This window comes from Chamaea fasciata, unplaced genomic scaffold (assembly GCF_029207755.1).
Source record: "Chamaea fasciata isolate MVZ Bird 193981 ecotype frontalis unplaced genomic scaffold, bChaFas1.0.hap1 SCAF_3, whole genome shotgun sequence".
NCBI lineage: Eukaryota > Metazoa > Chordata > Aves > Passeriformes > Sylviidae > Chamaea > Chamaea fasciata.
In genome coordinates, this window is record NW_027094088.1 from 25516327 (window position 1) to 25535248 (window position 18922).

Genomic DNA, 18922 nt, shown 5'->3' on the forward strand with positions numbered 1-18922 from the left:
GGTTGGCCCTCCTGGCTGCCATGGCACTGCTGCCTCAGATTCCATTTGCCACTGACCAGGACCCCAAGGACTCTTTCCATGGAGATGTTTTCCAACTTCTCATTTCCCCATCTATACACACAACCAGGGCTGCCCTGTCCCAAGTGCAGAATTGGGCACTTGTCACTGTTAAACTTCATAGAGTTGGTGGTTGCCCATCTCTCTAATTTGTTGATGTCTCTCTGCAGGGCCTCTCTGCCCTCAGTGGAGGTAACAGGTCCTCCCAGTTTAGTGTCACTGGCTTTTAGTTGAGGATTTTAGCAGAAATGCTCCAGAACTGGAAGCACGTTGTACTAGACAGTGCTGTGCACAAACTGCTTCAATAGAGCTTTGCTCCCCACATTGCCCCAGACCTTAAAGTAAAGCATGCAGACAGACCCTTACAGTCAGGCACTACTCCTGCTCCTCCAAATAAACTCTCTACCACTAGGTACAACCATAACACAGCTTCTCCTTGTCAATCACACACCCACATAAACTTTGTCCCATGTACTTTCTTTATTCTGCCAAACTTCTGTACAACCCTTCCTACACCTGGGTATCTATTTACCATTCTTTTCTAGCCTATGCATAAACAGCATTGGAGGAACAAAACCAGAGGAACACATTTACAGAATATGTTCAAGTTCAGATTCAGTCATTTAGAGCCTCAGTAAAAAAAAACTACACTAAGTCAAACAGCCATGTGAAAAACTATTCCTTGAAAATTTTAGCACAACAGTAACTACTTCAAAAATTGTGGTATTTTAAAATACTTAAATATATAAAGGCAAGGAAAAAAAGGTAGTAAGAAACACTACTGCAAGAAATGCCTGTGACATACAAACATTTAAAAAATCCAAAGCAATTAACATGCATTAAATTGGTTAAGACAGAGAAAGCATACTATGTGATTTGATGCACCAACACTCTTGGTATCTATTTTCACACACTGGAAATATGGTTTAGTCTTGTTTTAGTTTATTTTGTCTCACTTCCTTAGACTCCCAGGTTTTTCCTCCTTTCTTCCTTTTCCATTTTTTTGTTCCACTGTTTGAGATTCTTGCATCCTGGTCTTAAACACTGGTAAGTCCTTACTGAGTAGTTACCCACTTAAAAACACTCATACTTCATTTGATTCTCCCACCCAGCATTCTTTTGAAAGCCCATTTTCCCAGCTTTCTCTTCCTTTCATGGAGGATATTCTTCTCTTTTGTAAAAAAAGCTTCCAAAAACCACAGAAGGCACCTTTCCCTATTTCTCACTATAGCCCGAACTTCTGAAAACACAGGAAATAGTAGAAAGGCCTCACTGTATGTATTTTTCATATATCCTCAAGCAGTCAGAACCTATCACGGATGGGTATTTCTAAGAGTACAACCAGAAAGTGTACTCAAGATGGTCCTTCTTTTGGCACTGAAAGTTTTAAAGATATGGATGGTTCCTAGATCAAAAGGAAAGGGAAAAAAAAATCCTATGTGGGTTGGATGGAAAACACGTCTTTGGAGATGAAAAATGAACTCCATGGAGGACTAAATTAATCCACTGCACCACCTAGGAGAATATTATATCTTTGGTAAGCTTTACAAATTTCAACTTTTCCCTTCCCAACTGTAAAAACATCCTCTGCCAGTGACAGTGATAGGATTGCTTTCCTGACTAATCATGAGGGATACTTATAGATTCATAATACAAAACAGGTGCAAGAAATATGCACAGAATGGAACACTTAAAAATTCAGACTTCACAACAGTTCAGTTGTTGTTCTGGGAGGTCTAAAACAAATTACACAGCCAGTGCCTAGAATAGTTCAACTCTCTTCAGGAAGACTGCAGTAATGAGAAGTAAAACACTGTGCTGAGTTATTTGTTTCTCACATGTCCATCATTTAAAAACAAAATAATGCATCCACTGTGAGAACTGTACCTATTAAAAGGATTTCTCTTTGTTAACACCTAATCAAAGTTGTTTTATATAACCACATTTATAGATAGTGTTTTCAGTCACTGCACAATTATTCACAAGCACAAGTAGAGAAGCCAGGTTGTGTAGATGTATGGATGGCTGTAACCGAACACCAGGCAGGGTACCTCAAATGGCCACACACACACAGGCACCCAAAACCTCTGCCAGCAGGGTTGCAGGAGCTTTCATTCATAAAGGAGTGGAACTAGGTACACTAGAACAGGAAGGCCAAAACATCTGCAAAGCAACTGCTTACCATAACCAGAGTAACAAGTGTCAAAAACTAGGGTATGGGAGAGAGGGAAGCAGTGCATCCATCAAGGCATCTCTCTCCCTGTACAGAGGGGGCAACTGACATGCCTTCCCTGGCACAACCCAGAATAATCATTACTATAGTTGCCTCTCAAATAAAACAGCAGTTGTTTCCACTGACTGATGAATGTTGCTCATTTTGTACTAAACCATGCTATTTTTAAATTTTTTTTACTGGAAAGATGTGACCCCACAAGGTTTACAACAACAGCATCTTTGCACATCCTCAGCTGCTGTAGGACGGAACTCAAGGCAGAAACTGCAAAGACCTAGTAGAGTTGTAAGAGCTGTCTACATCTATGTCCTTTTGGAAAGTGGTGACATGTCTTAGGAAGTCAGAGACATTATTTGGGAGCATTACTAATTCCAGTAAAAGCAACTTCAAAGCAATGTACAACTAGCAGGGCTGCCCAGTCAATCAGTCAGATTACATGTCTTTTTCTCGGTTTGTTTTTTTTTAATTAAAAAAAACAGCTGAAAGAAAACCACTGGCAAAATCTCATCAATGACTCTTTCAGCGACTGCCTCCTCCCATTCCTGGAACTCAGCTGCATTTCTGTTGCATTCATAGATACAAATCACATTCTCAAATCCTTAATGCCTCCCTATATCAGTGTACCCTTATGTAACAGTCAATACAAATTTACAACAAAGAAATGAGACAACTGTTCTGCTATTGCCAGCTCCATATAAGTGCATGTTTCCAACTTGACATCAGTAGCTCTCTTCTGTTTGTACTAATCTTAAAAGTAAGGCTTATCTTGAACACTAAAGACTGAGGTTAGAAAAGAAACAGCTGAAAGGAAGTTTCACTGGAAAACATTTTATTTTAGCAGGTTTATTTCTTTGATCAGTAGATAATGTAAGGTTTGTTTACTATATTAAGTTTTTATAAGCCAACATTGAATTGCTACACTTCAAACTTTACTGCCAAGACAAATAAAATGTAATTCACCATAGACAATGTTTCTAGGCTACTGAATAAAGCCAAGTAAACAATATACAACTTCCCCATTCATTCCCTCAGAAAGTAGAGATCCTCTGTCTTCAAAACAAGGAAAAAAATATGGTCACTGACAACACTGCTGCTAATTCACACTATGGATTTTTAGGTGAAAATAATAAATAGTACACCTTTCTCTTTTACCCAGCAACAAGGACCAGCATCCAAGAATGACCTTCAAAATGCATTTGACTTGTCTCCTCATATTCTCACACCATAGTCACTGGAGTCTGTGGGGTTTTATTACCTATTCAGTCCAATAGATGAAGGTCCAGTGACTGCTTGTGAGTTCTCCTTCTGGCATCATTCTTCCCTGCTTTATTTTCAAATTATTTAAACTGTACTTAGTCCTCTGAGTAAGTACACAAGTATTAAACTCATAAAACACAGGAGTGATCACAATCTGAAATACCTAAAGCTTGACCTTCCTTTGGAGCCATTTCAGCTAAAATCATCCTCCTCTCCAAGGAAGGAAAGAGGCCTCTGCATTCATTAGGCAGACTCAATTTTCATTACTTTCATCAACAACAACCTGTCTTAATACAACTCTGCCAGATAATTAAACTACCTAACATATTAATGTTTTCATCATGAATTGCTGCTTTTCATTAGTACAACCATGTACTGAATTTTTATCTTCCAAAAAGTCACATCCATACATCTCTGGCTCAAAAGTGCTGGAAGCTAAGACAGCACATGCAGATGTTTCTCCAGCTGCTTTGTCTGCCTTACTCTTTTTCCTAGGCTTGTGCTCTGAAGGGAGCACCCTGACCCAGACAAATCTTTAAAGGACCCAGTATGGCTGTTATATAAGGTTGTGTTCTTGTCCTGATTTTCTTGGTCCTCCAATGAAGGCTCCAACATCCTTTAAATTAATTAATTTAAGCAATTAATCTAATCTTTAAATCACTTCTTCCAAGTCTCCATTAAGATTTAAAGAATCAGCATATCCAAAGAGTTGATACAGATAATTTAAAGTTCTACCATTGCACAAATTTTGATGTATTCAATAAACTCCAGAAATAAAAAAGATTAAATAGTACATGACTTTCATAGTATTCAAGGACAGGTTAGATGGGTCCTGAGCAACCTGGTGTAGGAGAAGGTGTCCCTGCCTAGGGCAGCAGGATTGCAATCTGATCTTTAAGGTCTCATCCAACTCAAACAATTCCATGATTCTATGAGACAAGTCCTGTATAGAAAAACCCATCATGCAACGAATGCAAGTATTTTAATCATATTAGTGTTTTTTTAATACAAGGGCTCTAGATTCTTTCATTTTAAAGAATTTTCGGAGAGATGGGCCTAGTTCTGTAAGATGATGCTGTTCCCTGAAAAGTAACTGACAAGTTCTTGACCCAATGAAGTCAGTAGGAAGTTTAATTTTTAAAATTAATGTCAAATAATGTAGAGTTATGAAGCCAAATATCTCCTATAAGTCTAATTTCTGTCACATGCAACTGAGTCAATGTGACTCATTCTGTTCTTTAGATTTGAGATGTGTTGCTTGTTTCAAAAACTAAACAAAAAAGGTTCAAAATCTCAAAACAACATTCCTTGCATGAGACTTTGCATTCATATGCCCAACAGAACGGTTTGAATTAGTGATCACAAAAAAACAAGGAAAAAGCAACCCCCCCACACACACACAAACACACACTTGGAACCAGCTGGCTGCTCTAACACCACAGAATTTTGTGGATAAAAATTAAGTTTGGAGAAAGTTTGAACATTAAGCATAACAATTTGTGAAAAGCAAACGACTGCTGATTGCTGACACTCAAAACAACATTAAATAAGTGAATTTCCATTTTTATCTTCATGAAGTTTTAACTGTGCACCAAAGAATAACCAATTCTCTGTTTCATCTGCCAGTTACATTTTGTATCTCTTTAAGAACAGATCCCCAGAGAAAAGGAATGCAGGTTTTCTCTTGCAATGCAAAACATTGGCATATGCTCAGGGAACAAATCTCAGTATAAATCAGTAGGAGTGACAAAGTAACAAGAATAAGTGGGAAGATGGCAGTGAGGAGAAGCTACCAGCCAGGCCTCAGATGAGAAGACGGGGGATAGAGAGAAATGTTTCTAGGGACCACAGCAGAGCAAGCAGATTTTCTGTGACTTTTGAGTTACAGCTGTGACCAAAACCAGTCACAACAGGAAGGATCCACCTGCAAGAACATGACAGATGAGCAGAGAATTTTTTAAAATTTTATTCTATGTTTGATTGCTTGTACAAGTACCACCAAAAATGTAAATACTCATCATGACCAAAGCAGATTCCAGACAGAAACTGTTCTTTAATGATATGTGCAGCCAGGAACTTCTATCAAAAGCTTTATCTTGGACTGTGCAATCCATCTCCTGGTGGAGGCATCAAATGGAGGCACACAGACAGAGTCATGTAGTTCCCTCCATATATAAGCAGCAAGTGATGAGGGAGAAGTTACTGAATCATCCTTCCTCCTAATCCATGCTCAAAAAATGCCAAAGAGAATGCAAAAAGCTCTTCAAACAGAATGGCCAAACAAAAGAAGCAAACTTTTTTGTACTGGTTTGTATCCCAATCTCAAGCTAGATGCTGTCAGCATGTAGAAAGTAAGGCAGCACCTTCAACATTTCAGAACAAGGCACAGACAAGTTAATGAAAACACCATGTCTCTTTTAATAACTTCCACTGACCCAATCCCCTGTGTTCTGGAAATATGTAACTGTAGGCTTGCCAAAGTGAATGTGAAGATCAAACTGATAAAACACAAGATGATGAGTCAATTGATGTGCAGATTCATTCATTTGAAAAACAAATAAACCTTAACAGTAATTACATCTGCTCACGACTAATGGCAGCTGCCCAATGGATTCTTCTTGATATGAACAGCATGTAAGGGTATATACATACACTCTCACTGGAGTAGACATTTTTCCAGTATATGAATGTGAAAAAGATTTCTGGAAATTAATGACTGCAGAACTGTGACTGAAAGCTCCAGTCATACTATTGCTACTCCACTGTACTAAAAACAACTGGATTCTCCATCTATGAACATCACACAGGCTTCAAAATCCAACATCAATCGTGTTAACTGATTCTCTCAAGATAAAAACAAAAGCTGAAGTCTAACATCTGCTTTCCTTGGCAAACCGATCTGAAAGTTTATGCATTTGGGAGGGTTTTTTAATCATCATAAATAACCCACAACCAGATGAATTAAAAGGTGCTGCCTTGTTTTCTGGACAACTCTTTATAGGGTCCCTGTAACTTTTCTTCACTTTGAAGCACTCAAAAGAAGGGTTTAAAGAATTAGAGGAATTAAAAGGTCTGTGTGCAGATGCAGTCTGTGACCTTGCTGGCATCACAGAGACAAGATACAATAGCTGACATGTTTGGGGTAATACAATGGAGGGATACAGGTTCTTTAGGAAGGACAGGTAGGTAAGATGAGAAGATGAGGGTTGACCTCTCTGTGGAAGAACAGCTGGAATGCACAAAGCTTTGCCTGGGGATGGATGATGAGCCAGGTGGGAGCTTACAGTTAAGGACTGAAGTGTGGGTGACAATGCAGGGGGTGTCTGCTACAAGCTGCCAAACCAGGCAGAACAAGTAGACAAGGGCTTCTACAGACAGCAGGAAACAGCCTTGTGTCACCAGGCCCTGCTCCTCACAGGGGCCTTCAACCACCCTGGCAGCTGCTGGGTGACCAACACAGCACCATGTAAGCAACCCAGAGGCCTCTGAGAGAGCATTCCTGAAAAATTCCCAATAAAAAAAAAAAGCAGCAGAGGAAACAAGGAGGGGAGCTCTGCTGGAACTCAATCACAACCAAAGAATGTGGATGTGAAGGTAAAAGACAGCCTAGCCTAGCTCACTCTGAATTTCTCAATTTTTCTGGGAAGATGGAATATATACTGCAGAGGTTCCAATCCCAAAGAGGCAGAAGGTCAAAGGAACATTTGATCCTCTGATAAGGAAACTCACAAACTTCCCAAATATTTGTAAGTTCCTTGGCAACAGCCAGAAGTCAGAAAGATTCACAAACATAAAGGCTTCTCTAGTCCAATTCTGATACTCTTCCAAAAGTCCCTACATAAAGCTCTGGACGAGCTCTTCCTTTCAGCTGATCAGCTAAAACGCCTAAATCTTTAAACAAAACAAGCCAGAAATGTTTGATTATTCAAAAAAGCTAGTACAAAATTTCTGCATTTTCTTGTGAATTAGAAACTTGATTTCCTTCCCCCAGCCCATGCCTATTTGGATTATGAAGCAAAGAAAAACCTGTTCTAATAAAGAAAACATTAATGATAGAAAAGATTTTCGGTTGCCTTATTCAAGTCAGTGCATTTGCTTATGATGCAGAAGAATATCATAAACTCCCTAAGTGTTATAGAACAGCAGCACCCCTCTTAGATACTTCTTGAAAAGAATTATTCTGTAAAACCTGTAAGGCATAACATTATTTTATCCTCATGGACTTTCATATTCCTATACAAATTAAGCCATAGCTAAAACACTAGAAAAAGACGTATTTTCACAGGATGCAGAGGTCTGAAGTGAAACAAAACACATCTACATCCACTGTAAAAAAAATATTTCTTGGCAATCTCAGCATTTTGAAAACCAAGCCACGTCTGGACAAGCATTACATGCTGAACTGTTTTTGAATGATCTTTCTATAAATTAACATTTGGCTTGCAATAAGTGAAGTGATTACATAATTCTGAAGCATAACTGAAATATACCTTCACAATTTACCACATCTGCCACCTAACTGAATAATTCCAGCCTTCCTTTTCAGAACTTGACAGTATATGAACACTGAAATAAAAAACTTGAGCAATGAACTCAGTAGCTTCTCACGTGACTCAACAAATGAAATTATTGAATTCCATTTTCGTAAGATATTGCTTTGTATTGCTGGAAAAATGTGTATTTTCTTGAGTTATGTACAGACTTGCTCTTTTCAGTAGAAATTTTTGTTTTGGTTTTATATCAAAAAGGATGATAAATCCTCCACTGTGTCATGGAAAAGCAGTGCAAACAGTTTTGAACACTGCCAAATCACCACCTCTTCAAGTAAGCCTTCTGAGAAACAGTGCTTTAACCAACAGTCCCCATAATGTAATTTTCTACATTTCAATAAGCCTTACAGCAGATTTGCAAGTCAATATTAACACTGATAAAAAGAAAACTGAAACCAGGCATCCAGCAACCCCTAAAAAGTCACAATACCTTCCTCTTTGTACTGCTTACCAGAGGTGCAAGCTAACTACAGGCTGAAGTACCTGGATTACTGCCTGGTAATTTGGAGCTACAACAAACGCCACTGCCTTGCCTCCATTTTTTGAACAATCTTTACCACCCTACAGTATTTCTTCTGAAGGTTTTCTTATTTTAAACCAGCAACAGATAGTTGCCATACATGTCAGCCACATAATAAATTAAATCAAGCATTAAATAAAGACTTTGAGCATGCTTGATGCATAAGTGATAACAGCAAAGCCCAAGACAAACGTGAGAAACCAAACCACTGAACTGTTATGGTACCACTGACATCTTTTTGAAGAATATCATTCTCTGATAGCACTTGTCTCTCCATGTGCAGTATAAATTGCACTAGTAGCTCCCAGTAGCTGTTCAAAACTGATGAAAAACCAGGTTAACGCTCTGGGAATATCTTCCACCTCACAGGTGTGGAAAGCTCCCTACAGCTATGCATAAGATCATGATAGCAATACTGAATTAAAAAACTAGTTCATCCTTTGGGCTCTTTCATATCCACCCTCCATTATTATTATTTTTTACTATCCTTTTTTTTTTTCCAGCTAGTTGAAAAGAAGGAAATTAACTCTATACACTACTGCCAGTCCACGCTCTCTTGAGCTGAGCTATAATCATTCTGGATTGAGAAAGCATTTCATTCTCACTGTTGAAACACGTCTCTCTTCTTAACACTTCAGGAACTGTGACACAGCAGGGCTGCACAACTAATTTGAGGATGGCAATCTCCCCCTTCCCACACAGACACAGCAGCTCACAGGTCCAATCACTTGCATGTATCAGGTGCATCGACTGCTTTTCAGAGCAGGAGCCCATCCCACACCCTGCAAAACCCTTCACTGTGACCATCATCCAAATCCACATTTAAATGCCTGAAACTCTTTACAGGTAAAGTTGACATTAACAGCCCTAGAGAGACTTCACTCATTTCCCAGATTTCCTGAAAGTCTTGATTTTAAAGGTAAATAGTATGCTGGAAAAGATACATTTAAAAATCAAATCAGAACAGCCACACACATCCCAGCACACAGCTTACAGTGGGAACGTGTACCTACAAAGCTTGCCAACTAAGACAGACCAACAGAGCTGATCATGTACAACAATATGGCTTTGTTGGAGGGTTGCTTGTGAAAAACAGGCAATAAAAATCAGTAACTTATTACCACAACAGCTTAAAAATGAAACACAGTGAACTGACTACCATAAACCAGGGGAATGATATATGGAGAATGAAGAAATTTCTGATAAGTGAGCTGTTCTCCAGAATGTTTCCAGAAGACAGCAGTATAAAGCTTACCACAACTGAGAGGAAGCTGTTGCTGTAGCAGGAAAAGCAAATGAAGTAATAAATAATTATGTGGGTAAGTAGCGAGTCGGAATATATATACAATGCTATTGGTGCACGGAATTCAGCTTTGCCTCAGATTTGCTCAGTCATTTTGGGCAAGTCACCAGATCTCTCTGTAAATACATTCAGATAGGGATATTTGCTCTTAAAGCACTCTAATCTCTGGAGATGAAACATTACATGAAATGTAAATGTTACTACTTACAGCTTACTGCCTTCAAATGACAGCTGAAATGTGCATTCCACATTTATCATCTGACAGAACCAACTCAAAAGCAGTCTTTTCATGTGTGTTTTGACAACATGTGAACGTTAAGCACAACTCATGGCATGTTATCTGGCTGTCAAGTATGACCAAAAAAGAAAAAAAAAAGGACCACCACAAAAGAAAACCAAATCAATGCAAAACGAGCCTCCCCAGCTTACTTGCAGTAGGGTTCCATGAACAGTGTTCTGCCTCATGCCATGAGAGGCAGAGTCTGGGAGCCCCCTCAGCAGGGCCAGCACCGTGTGTGGAAGTTCATTGGCCATAACGAAGGGAACGAGGGCCCGGCCCGACATCTCCCGGCAGCGGTACACGGGGGAGTGCCCACACCTGGAAAAAGGAGAGACACCTGCTATTTGTCATCCAGCAATCCACTGGGCTGCCCAAAACAGCACAAAGAAGAACGCAATGAAAACTAAAACGTATTTCTCACAAATCCAAAATACCACTTTCTCAGTAGTGAAAGATAAGTCATACCAGAGCTATGGCAGAGGATTTGTTTTCATTCACAAGTTCTGGTGTTTACATAAAGGAAAGAATAAAAAGAAAATAATGCAATCATGCCATTAAACAGGTACATATATGTTTCTGAAGCATCTTTCTGGATGTTTATGTTACTTACCAATCACATTCAAATGTATTATGAGTTTGACTTAAACTGTTAGCTCCATGTTGTTAATCAGATGTTTCCATGAGAACACAACATGGTGTCTACTGAATTTTGAGCCAAATGTCCCACTGTTTTTTAGAACACATTTAAAGGCATGAAATAAAAGACACATTGGAAAATAACTTTCCATTATTTACAATTAGTATCTAAAGGAAAAATACTTTTTATTTAAAATTAACTGCTAAGATACAAGACTCTATATAAAGCAAATGCCAAAAAGAATCTTTTATCTTTTAGTGCTATTAAGGTTTTGATGACTGGCTATTTATGAAAATACATATAGAATGAGCTAACAATAACACATCAACCAGTCATGTTCTACCTCAGTAGCATGTATACTGAACTGACATGAGTAAGAGTCCTTAATCAGCTAAGTAGGTTAGGCAAAGTCTTTTGAAGCCAGCAATTCTTGCATGTGTCAATTTTGATAATGCAGGCACAATTCAGCCACCCACTAAAAAACTACTGAGAAAACTACTACAGGGTTTAGACAATAAAAGGCCAAATGTCTTAGGTGATGGAAAATGCAGTACACCTGAAGTTATGCCCTGATCCCTCCCAGATGATTATGATGACTTGAGAGATGGCCTTCCCTACCCCAATACTCTCCTCCCTTTCTTGAATAGCTTCCTATGTACTTTCACCTACACAATCCCATGTAGATGAGACTATCCCTTCCCAAAATTATTCTGACCTCTGCCGAAAAAAAACTCAAAAAACCCTGCAGTGTCATGACAAGGTATTTCAAAATTGAAAGAAATTAAAAGGTATTCTAAATTTTCAAGTATCTGTAGCAAATTTAAATAAATACTCAAAGTAGTTGTTTACTTTAGTTCACATGAAAAAAATACAGAGAACAGGTTCCATCTTGAACCAGCAACCAAATTAATAGGGTCTTGAACACTAAGAAACTAAACAGTCTTAACTGAAATAGATATATTATGTCATGGCATGCCTGAAAGACACATATCTCCTTGAGAGGAACTACCCTTAGAACAACAGGGTTTTGAGGCAATTTTCACCCTTGCAAATAAGGTTGTCTGTTCCATTATTTTTACAAAGACCATCTTTACATTTCCTTTTTACCAACTTTGACCAACCTTCACAACAGGATGCTAAAGCAGAACAGTCACAATTAGAAGCTCTGCCATAGGGAAAAGCTTCAATCCTGTATTGACTGACAAGGTACAAGATGAAATTCAATTTGGCTATTCCTAAAAGAACTTCCTTTAAAAAAAAAACAAAACCAAAACATTTTAATTCTACTTCACAGTAAACTGAAACCTAAGAAATTACTGTCTCAAACCATTTGTTCAGCACTGCTGAACCATGTTTTCTTAATTTTGTTTATGACCTTTTACAGATCCCAAGGAATCTGACATGTTTTCACAGGAGGAGTGGAAAATGGGTAAAATTCCAGTTTCCTCTGACTTGTGCAACGGTACTTTCCAACCCTTCATGCTTCAAGAGGGTTGTTTTGTTTTTTTCCCTCAAACACAATGCGATGAATTACTACTAACTTTTAAATGACTGGTCTTTAACTTTTTTGTCTTGTAAGAACATCAAAGACTTAAAACACATGCACCTACATATATGGAGATACAGTATTTTATATGCCAAATTTTGATCCACTCTATTATTTTATCAAATTTATTATGAAAATAGAAGTGACTGCTCTATATTTAGAGAGAAGAAAATAGTTTCATGTTACAGGCAAAATCTTCTCAGCTGTCTGAAGTCCTCCTGCAGAGCAACCATGCAGGTGTTCAGTTATGGAGAACTCGCCCAGGATGCCATGGACTTGGCTCTGCAACCTTCTGTGCCTGAGGGAAATGCGATCCCACAGCTCCTACCTGCCCAAAGGGCAACCCAGCCACCAGCCTGCCACTGTCCTACACATCTGCTGTACATTCATGCACACTTCTCACACTCACAGGAACTCACACCTCAGTGGGAGCCCTGAGAACAGCAGGCCTATGAAGTCCGTACTAAGGAACAAAAGCACCCCAAAAGTTTAGGAACAATGAAGTATCTGCTTTATAGGAACACTTATGGGAACACATGGAAGGTATTTCACATCAACAAATAGCTTCGCAAATCTGACAGGGGTTAAGATTCCTACTGTTTCTTCTCATTTATTTGAAACATTTATTTATTTTTAAATCTAACACTCAAAGAAAATCAGTTGTTTCTAATCCCCACCCCTCAGCAAAAAACAGCACTGATAACATTTCAAAATTACTTCTTTTTTCACATGCATATGTCAGATGTCATGCCAAGTCCCCACTAGTGACCTATCCCTGAACTTCTGCATACCCTGAAGGCACTTAGGTGTATATCTCTCATGTTTTGAAGGCACTTGGCTTCATTCCTGAATCATGCAAGAAGTTTGCCAGGAGGATGTCAAAACATACACTAGTTTTTCCATCCTCTAGCAGCACCCTAGAACAGAGAGCTTTGATTTTTACTGCATCCCACTTACATTTAACTTCTCACCTATGCAAAAAAAACAATTGAGCAACAGAAAAATAACATTCTAACCAAATTCAGCAAATTTTTGCTCATCCTTATACCAAGCTCCAAACCATACACTTTAACACTGAGTCTACCACCTGTATTGTTAAAAACTTATTTTATCTTGAATTTAGTAACCATTATGGGAAGTAATCTCACAGTCCATCAAGAAGTATTATTGCACAACTTGGGCAAACGCAGTAACTGAGTTTGTCTCTGCAGTAAAACCCAGCAGCTTAAGAAAGAAGCATTTTAAGGCTATGAAACTATTCAGGTTACTCCTTCTGCAGCAGCTCAGCATGCTGCCATCCCTGAGATGAGTTTCATTTGTGTCATAGCAGTTGCCTTGCTGGGACACTGGCAGAAAAGGACCCCAAACATTGCACTTCACCATCCAGACTCTCAGCTTCACCTGGAAACAGCACAATGCAAATTTGCTGCAGGCTCATCCTCTCTGCAGGAAACACGAGCAATGGAGTCATGCATCCATTTGGACAGCAAGCATGTGTGTGCAAAGCTGCATTTAAAACTGTTCCATCTCCTTTGATTTGAAAGGTGCTTGGTGGTGACACTACCTTTACATGCAGCTGTGATATAAGCAGACTTTAAAATCTAGGAATTATCTGAAATGTTGTCAATATTATTAATTAATTACCTAATGTTGTCAAAACATAATTATGCCAACCTAATTTTATTATACTTCAAGGCAGCAACCAGAAAGAAACTTGCAAAATCCTCATGTGATATACTTCTACTCAATCCTGAGGGCTATTAACAACTGTAGTATTTCACCTTGAACTCAGTACTGTTTATCTAGGTGCATGAAGAACTGGATGTAAACATGTTTACTTGAAACAGTCCATGATCAGGAACAAAAAGTCAATAAATCTGAGAAGGTTTCGCTCTGTGTAACTGTAGACTCAATTCAATGCATTTCCACTGCTCCGTTCCAGCTTCAACACTTAGATCCTGAACCACCCTCCCAACTGATGTGATTTATGATCAACTCTCATAAGGCACAAAGATTCCATACTCCTCTGCACACATCAAAGTATCTAATTTATTACTCTGGCTACAAACAACAGAACACTAGCTGTAAATAATAATATCTTTAGCTTCTTCTGGGGGGAAAAAAAAAAAAAAAAAAAGAAAAAGAGAGAAAAACAAACCCGCAGGTGTTTCCTATGTGCTTATTTTCCATCCTTTCTTATTTCTCCCCCTCAACAGACTTCGTATTACCCAAATTAACATTGCAAATAAGGATTACCTTTAGATAAAGGTCACAGAAAAAAATGAGTAGAATTAATTTGCTGAAAATATGTTCATTACATTAAATAATTCTTACAGTTTTGTTACAAGAATTAACATGGAGAGGAATGTCTATTTCCAGGTTTTACTGGCTGTTGTCACATGATTTGTGCATTACTAACGATGTCATTGCTTATTAATGAAACAGTGAAATGTTCTGCAGAAGGGGCCTCTGAGCTTCACCAAGTATCTTTTTAAAGGCCCTGGTGGCTGTTAAAAGATAAAAGTGATTGAAAAATGTAAACAAAAACTACATAGATGGTACTCTTTAAATCCTCAAGCTAGTTGTGCCACAAAGTCCCAACAAATGTACTCTAAGAAAAAATTGTGGTTAGTCTTCGGTCTGATTCTGTATAAACACAGTAGATAGTATGAGAAGGAGATTTTGCCTTTTCTTGTGACACAGCTATACAATCCAAGTAATGTCATCGGTTTCAAAGCAAGAATTAAAACCAAGAAATTAGAGCAGGGGAAAACATGGATGGTGGTCAAAGATCAGAGAGAAAAGTATTTAGCAACATATTCAGCTTCTATTACAAGTTTGGCTATTAAGATTCAAGGGCATTGTATGCATTCTTCATGATTATATACTAGTTCATTTTTCCCCCTTCAAATTATCTCCTAAAGGAATACCTTTAGCAACTTCAAATGCAGTGTGACAGGTTTCCAAGCTAAGTGAGGTCCAAAAATAGAATTAAAAATATCACTCATGCTTCCACACAATTAAGTAACTTGGACTTCTTATACTGTAGATGAATCAGCAGGACAGTACCTATTTGTTGACGGGAGAGTAAGGTTTCCTGCAATATCAATGACAATTTGCTACACATGTACCTGGAGCTTCTTTTGTTCATTTATTGATTTCCTTGGTTTGTGTTTTTCTTTTAAGCAAACACAACCATTTTCCATTTTGTTTTTTCATGTTTCTTAGTAATTAAAGTATCCAAGGCATATAATTTTAAAAACTTATTTCTCTATATTGTAATTGGTCTGAAGATATTTTTTGTTCTTGAATCTAAGATTAAAAAAAAAAAAAGGCACCTGAGATTTGACACAGCTTCTCAATATTTACCTGACGAGTAGGAAAATATTACAGAACTACCAACAGTTTGCTGGAGGTTTTAGATCTACAATCAACACATAAATGTAGCTCAGAAAATGTTTGAACAAAACCATGGACAGAAACAAGCCAAATTTAATTTCACGTTATTTATGCAGTACTAAACCTCTAATTTCTTATCCATTTCCTTTAAAGTGAAGTTAATGATTGCCCAAACTTTTAGTCTCTTTCTGCACTGTGTTAAGTATTTTATTCTTCCAACTTGGGCAATTAAGATAAAACCTTATGTTTTTGTAAGGGCAGTATTTTCCACACAAGCACTTAATGAAGCAAAGTAGCCATAAATACTGCAGAAAGTATGCAGGCAAAGTACACAGGCTTTTATTTGTGAAAGCTGTCCACAAGTTCTGCCAGGAGCTGTTTCTCCATATGTTTCCAAGGGCTTTCTAAGGAAAAATTATAGACATTTCTCTCTTCTTGTCACCAAGGTCCAGGTTAATATAAACAAGTGGCCAACTGATACCAAGCTGAATCAACATCAGAAACTTGAATTGTGGTTCAGCAAGCCAAAACACCTAGGATCTCTAACATCTGAGTCTATGAAAACTATTACGACTACAGGGTATAAACTTCAGAGAAACAGAAATATGTTCTTGTCAAATGGAGATTTCCTATAGAACATGTTGACACAATTTAAATGGCATCTGTTCTTGAATTCCCATCAAGAGATCTCAAAGAGCTTGTCTAGGTAGGAAGCCTCTAGGTTTATTTAACTATCATTGAAGTTACATGAGGGTAAAGCCTCCATTTTGGTTCACAGCACTCTAGAGAAAAAAACAACTGCTCTTAACTCAAGATCATGTAAAAGAAAACTTCATTTACAACCATATTTCTACTTTGTCAATTTGTGAATAGTTACAGTGATGTTTCACAACTGAGAATAATAGAAAGAAAAACATACCACTTACCATCCAAACTGCTGGGAAAAGAAACAAAACAAAGACTACTTTCTGTCTTAGCAACTCTATCAATATTTTGAACTCTGTGAAAGGGAAGTTGAATGGAAAAATTAAGTCTCAGCACCTTGTGATAATTTTCAAAGCTTCAGATAATTTTAAGCAAAACTCCAATATGAGCAATTTAGAAAACATATCATCAGACCCATGAAAACATCCAAAGGATCTGGGGTGTTAAAAACACTTCCCTTTCAGCCATCCCACCAACAGTACCTAGCCCATTGCTAAAAAGCCTTCCCAGTATTCACTCTTCTCAGGCTGTTCTTTCTAAACAATATTGGCTTTTTAAAATATCATTATACCTGGTTTCCCGTATCATCCTCTGGATAGGTAATGTATTGTTTCTCTCCATTTTCATGTTCCCTCCTGCAAATACTTTTCCAGAATAAACTAAATGTTATTTTTTTGATACTTATCTCGACCAGTAGAGTACTTACTGGTTAATTTTAAGTACATAAACAAATTAAAAAATTACTTCACCAATCATAAGTTGACAGGTCAGCACCCCATCATATTTTTTTACTGGATCATGTTTCAAGTAAGTATACATCAAATCCAACATACATCAAATTTTAACTCAGGATCCCAGCCACTGGTCCTCTTCAGGAGTCTGGAAAAAGAAGAGTTACTCTCAGTGCTCACAAATGCCTCTCTGCTAGATGTCACCCTTCATTTCCCATGAACCTGACAGCTCCCTGCAGTTTGTATGTATTTCCTAAACTGCTTCAGACAATAATCTGCCAATGACTGATGAACACAGTGAAAACTGGAATAAAGAAATTAAATACAAATACCTAAGGGCTGTGTTATTTCCCATCAGCACCACTTGGATATGACACATTTGTCTACAGTTTCAGAGGAAAGACAGGAATACAGTAAAGAATGTACAAGACGAATGAAGAGTTTTAGTAGAACAAAGGGTCTTCAGCAGCTTACTGCCAATCAAGTCCTTTTCATTCTTCTCTAGCACTACAATTTGAACTTAATCAAATTGGAAAAAAATGCAGCCTGTTTACAATTTGTTATTTAAAGGAAGAAAAAGACTGAACCCCTTCTTATTAATAAATATTTACAGTGACTCATAAATATTTTTACGAATCAGTATTAATCACTATGCAATGAGGATTGCACAGAGAACAGACTAAGTAGAAATGGGAGACTTCCAAGACAGTCTCAATTCATTAGTGATAAGCTCAGCAGGGAAATGGATTCCTGTCCTTCCCTCCTTCCCCCCCAGTTATGTAAAATTTCCACTTTAGATGTCAAGCAAGAGATTTAATATAATAAAAATCTAAAACAATGTATGCTTTAAGGGTGCACATTGCTTCTTTTCTCCAAATGTCTAGGCCAGTCCATGTTTTGGGAACCTTGCCCATAATAAAAAGGATATCTGTCATCTTGCAATGACTGGTCAGCCCCACGAGCTTCCTAAAGGACAGGGCATTCCAGTGAGTCACAGGCTGCTCCCAGTCTCATAGGGATTCCAAATAATGCAGTATTCACAGAAAGTTGTAATGCTAAGCAGTTATACTAAACAAACAAACTAAAAAAAAAACAGAAGAAATTAAAAAACCAGAGACCAAAGACTGAGATGTGTAATTGATAATGGAACCCAGAGAGATGCTTCCATAAACAACTGTAATCAAAAGCAGCAATTTTAATACAACAAGGCTGCAACAAACAGATGTAATTCTTTTAATCTAATATGAAAAGACATTCCCACAAAAGCTCTTTCCTTATCAGACCCCGGTAAGATGCCCAGTCATACAGAAATGACAGTTGAAACCAGGGAAGCTTTAATATTAATTCTCCTACTGCAGCCATGTCAGACCAAAATACAGGGAAAACAGGAGAAAGGCAGAGGAAGTACACTTAGTTAGCACAATCAGCTACCTTGTTTGGCCACTTACCAAGAGATTCTAGTGCTCAGCCTACAGAAAATCAGATGGCTGCTTTCAAGTCAGATAGAGGACGATAAACTAAAGCCACATATATAAGTGTACATGTGGGAAACAAAACAAACACCAGCAAATCTACATTTAAACTTATATAAACAGCAATTTCAGCTTATAAAATACATATGCATGAATTATTTCCACCAAGCTCTTCTCAAACAAATTGAGGATGTCTTATCACCAGAACTTCACCAATTGCCTGTTTCTTGTG

General features: G+C 37.9%; 1 protein-coding gene across 6 annotated transcripts in view; it reads right to left on the bottom strand.

The window, feature by feature from the left end:
* THADA (THADA armadillo repeat containing) overlaps positions 1–18922 on the bottom strand; it is a 149801-nt gene that overhangs the window by 75616 nt on the left and 55263 nt on the right. For all 6 annotated transcript variants that reach the window (XM_066178387.1, XM_066178388.1, XM_066178386.1 and 3 more), the window contains one exon: positions 10348–10518. In XM_066178387.1, the coding sequence (XP_066034484.1) occupies positions 10348–10518 (171 nt within the window). The remainder of the gene's footprint in view (positions 1–10347; positions 10519–18922) is intronic.